Here is a 1,407-nt window from a genome sequence, read left to right on the forward strand (position 1 = left end):
GGCCAGTGAAGTATCAGATTCGACACTTAGCCGGAAGTGACGTAGATTCGCGCCATCCCATTCGACGCGGCACAGCACTCTGTATGAAGTCACAGCGGCAGTTTTTTTTTTTTGCTGTGCTGAAACTGTCTTTGTGACGTCATCCAAGGCTTTGTGCTTAAAGTCACTTATATGTGGTCAGTTGTGGACTTTCAGCTGTTGGCAGTCAGTCAGTCAGTGTGTAGCTGCAGTTTGAGTGAATCTTGGACAAAATCTACCTGAAATCTAACAGCACAATCTCTTCCTCACTGAAAACTTGGTGCTAACTGAGTCAAAAATATTTCATTTTCAAGTTTGGATTAGAGTCGACCACGAGCTTGTAAGAGCGTGCACGTTTGGTCAGAGAGTACACAGCAGGCCAGGTGATGGAGCGGCAGCTGGAGCTGGCGGCTTTGGTTCTGGGCCTCACCGGGTGGCTCTGTGCCGTTCTGACGCGCTGCCTCGCTCTGTGGAACGTCAGCGGCACCCTGGACAACACCACAGCCACTCTGCCTGTCTACTGGGACGGGGTGTGGCTGGAATGGGACCACTGGGACTTCGGCCATGATGGGAGCCTGCACTGCTCCTTCTACAAGTCCCTCATGTCTCTGTCTGGGAGCTTTCGTACGTGGAGAGCGCTCATCATGGCTGCCATCGGAGCCGGGGCCTTGGCTGTGGTGACGGGTACAGTCGGGGCCGTGTTCTTCCCCAAGAGGGGCCAGATCAAGGTGCTTTCTGGTGCTCTCTTTGTGCTGTGTGCGATCCTGCTGCTGGTTCCCGTGGCGTGGACGTGCCATCACACCAGTCAGCCACTGGAGAGCGCTGTTCTGCTGCGGCGAACCTGGGGTCCGGCGCTGTACCTCGGCTGGACCTCCTTTGCCCTGATGCTGATGGGGGGCACGTTTCTGGCCTCCAGTTGGTGCATTTTTAAAGCTGAAGTGCAGCAGGTGGACCAGAGCACAGACCTGAACGTTTAGGAGGACGTGAACCCACAACCAGCATGAGCTCTGATCACAACCCCTCTGATGTGGAACTCAAGAACTGGATTATTTACAGCAGATTTTATTTGTTATTTTTCTAAGAGAACTGAACTCCAAAAATGTAAAGGACTTGTTGTTAGATCATAATTTTACAAATCTGACTCAGTGAAAGAGTCTCTGAAACATCTTGTTTTGAATCATATTTGAGATTAAACAATTTTTGATTCACCAAAAGATTTTCATGCTGCTTTATTTGTAAAAGATGTAACACTTCACCACACGAGTAAAATACTCTCATTTCAACAAATCTCTCTTTATTTTTCACTTGTTTCATTGATAGATTGTTTTTCTTACTTCTTACACACAAAAACCTTTTGTTTTCATATAAAAACTGGGAGTTATAAAGTTA

General features: G+C 48.2%; 1 protein-coding gene across 1 annotated transcript; it reads left to right on the top strand.

The window, feature by feature from the left end:
- Positions 1-404: 404 nt before the first annotated feature.
- Positions 405-995, top strand: LOC117509036 (claudin-3-like). The gene has a single exon (XM_034168850.1). The coding sequence runs from the start codon at positions 405-407 to the stop codon at positions 993-995; it is 591 nt and encodes a 196-aa protein (XP_034024741.1).
- The last annotated feature ends 412 nt before the right edge of the window (positions 996-1,407 follow it).

Source organism: Thalassophryne amazonica, chromosome 4 (genome assembly GCF_902500255.1).
Source record: "Thalassophryne amazonica chromosome 4, fThaAma1.1, whole genome shotgun sequence".
NCBI lineage: Eukaryota > Metazoa > Chordata > Actinopteri > Batrachoidiformes > Batrachoididae > Thalassophryne > Thalassophryne amazonica.

Excerpts from the sequence above, each read along its gene's own strand:
- LOC117509036 (XM_034168850.1), top strand. The coding sequence starts at position 405 with ATGGAGCGGCAGCTGGAGCTGGCGGCTTTGGTTCTGGGCCTCACCGGG.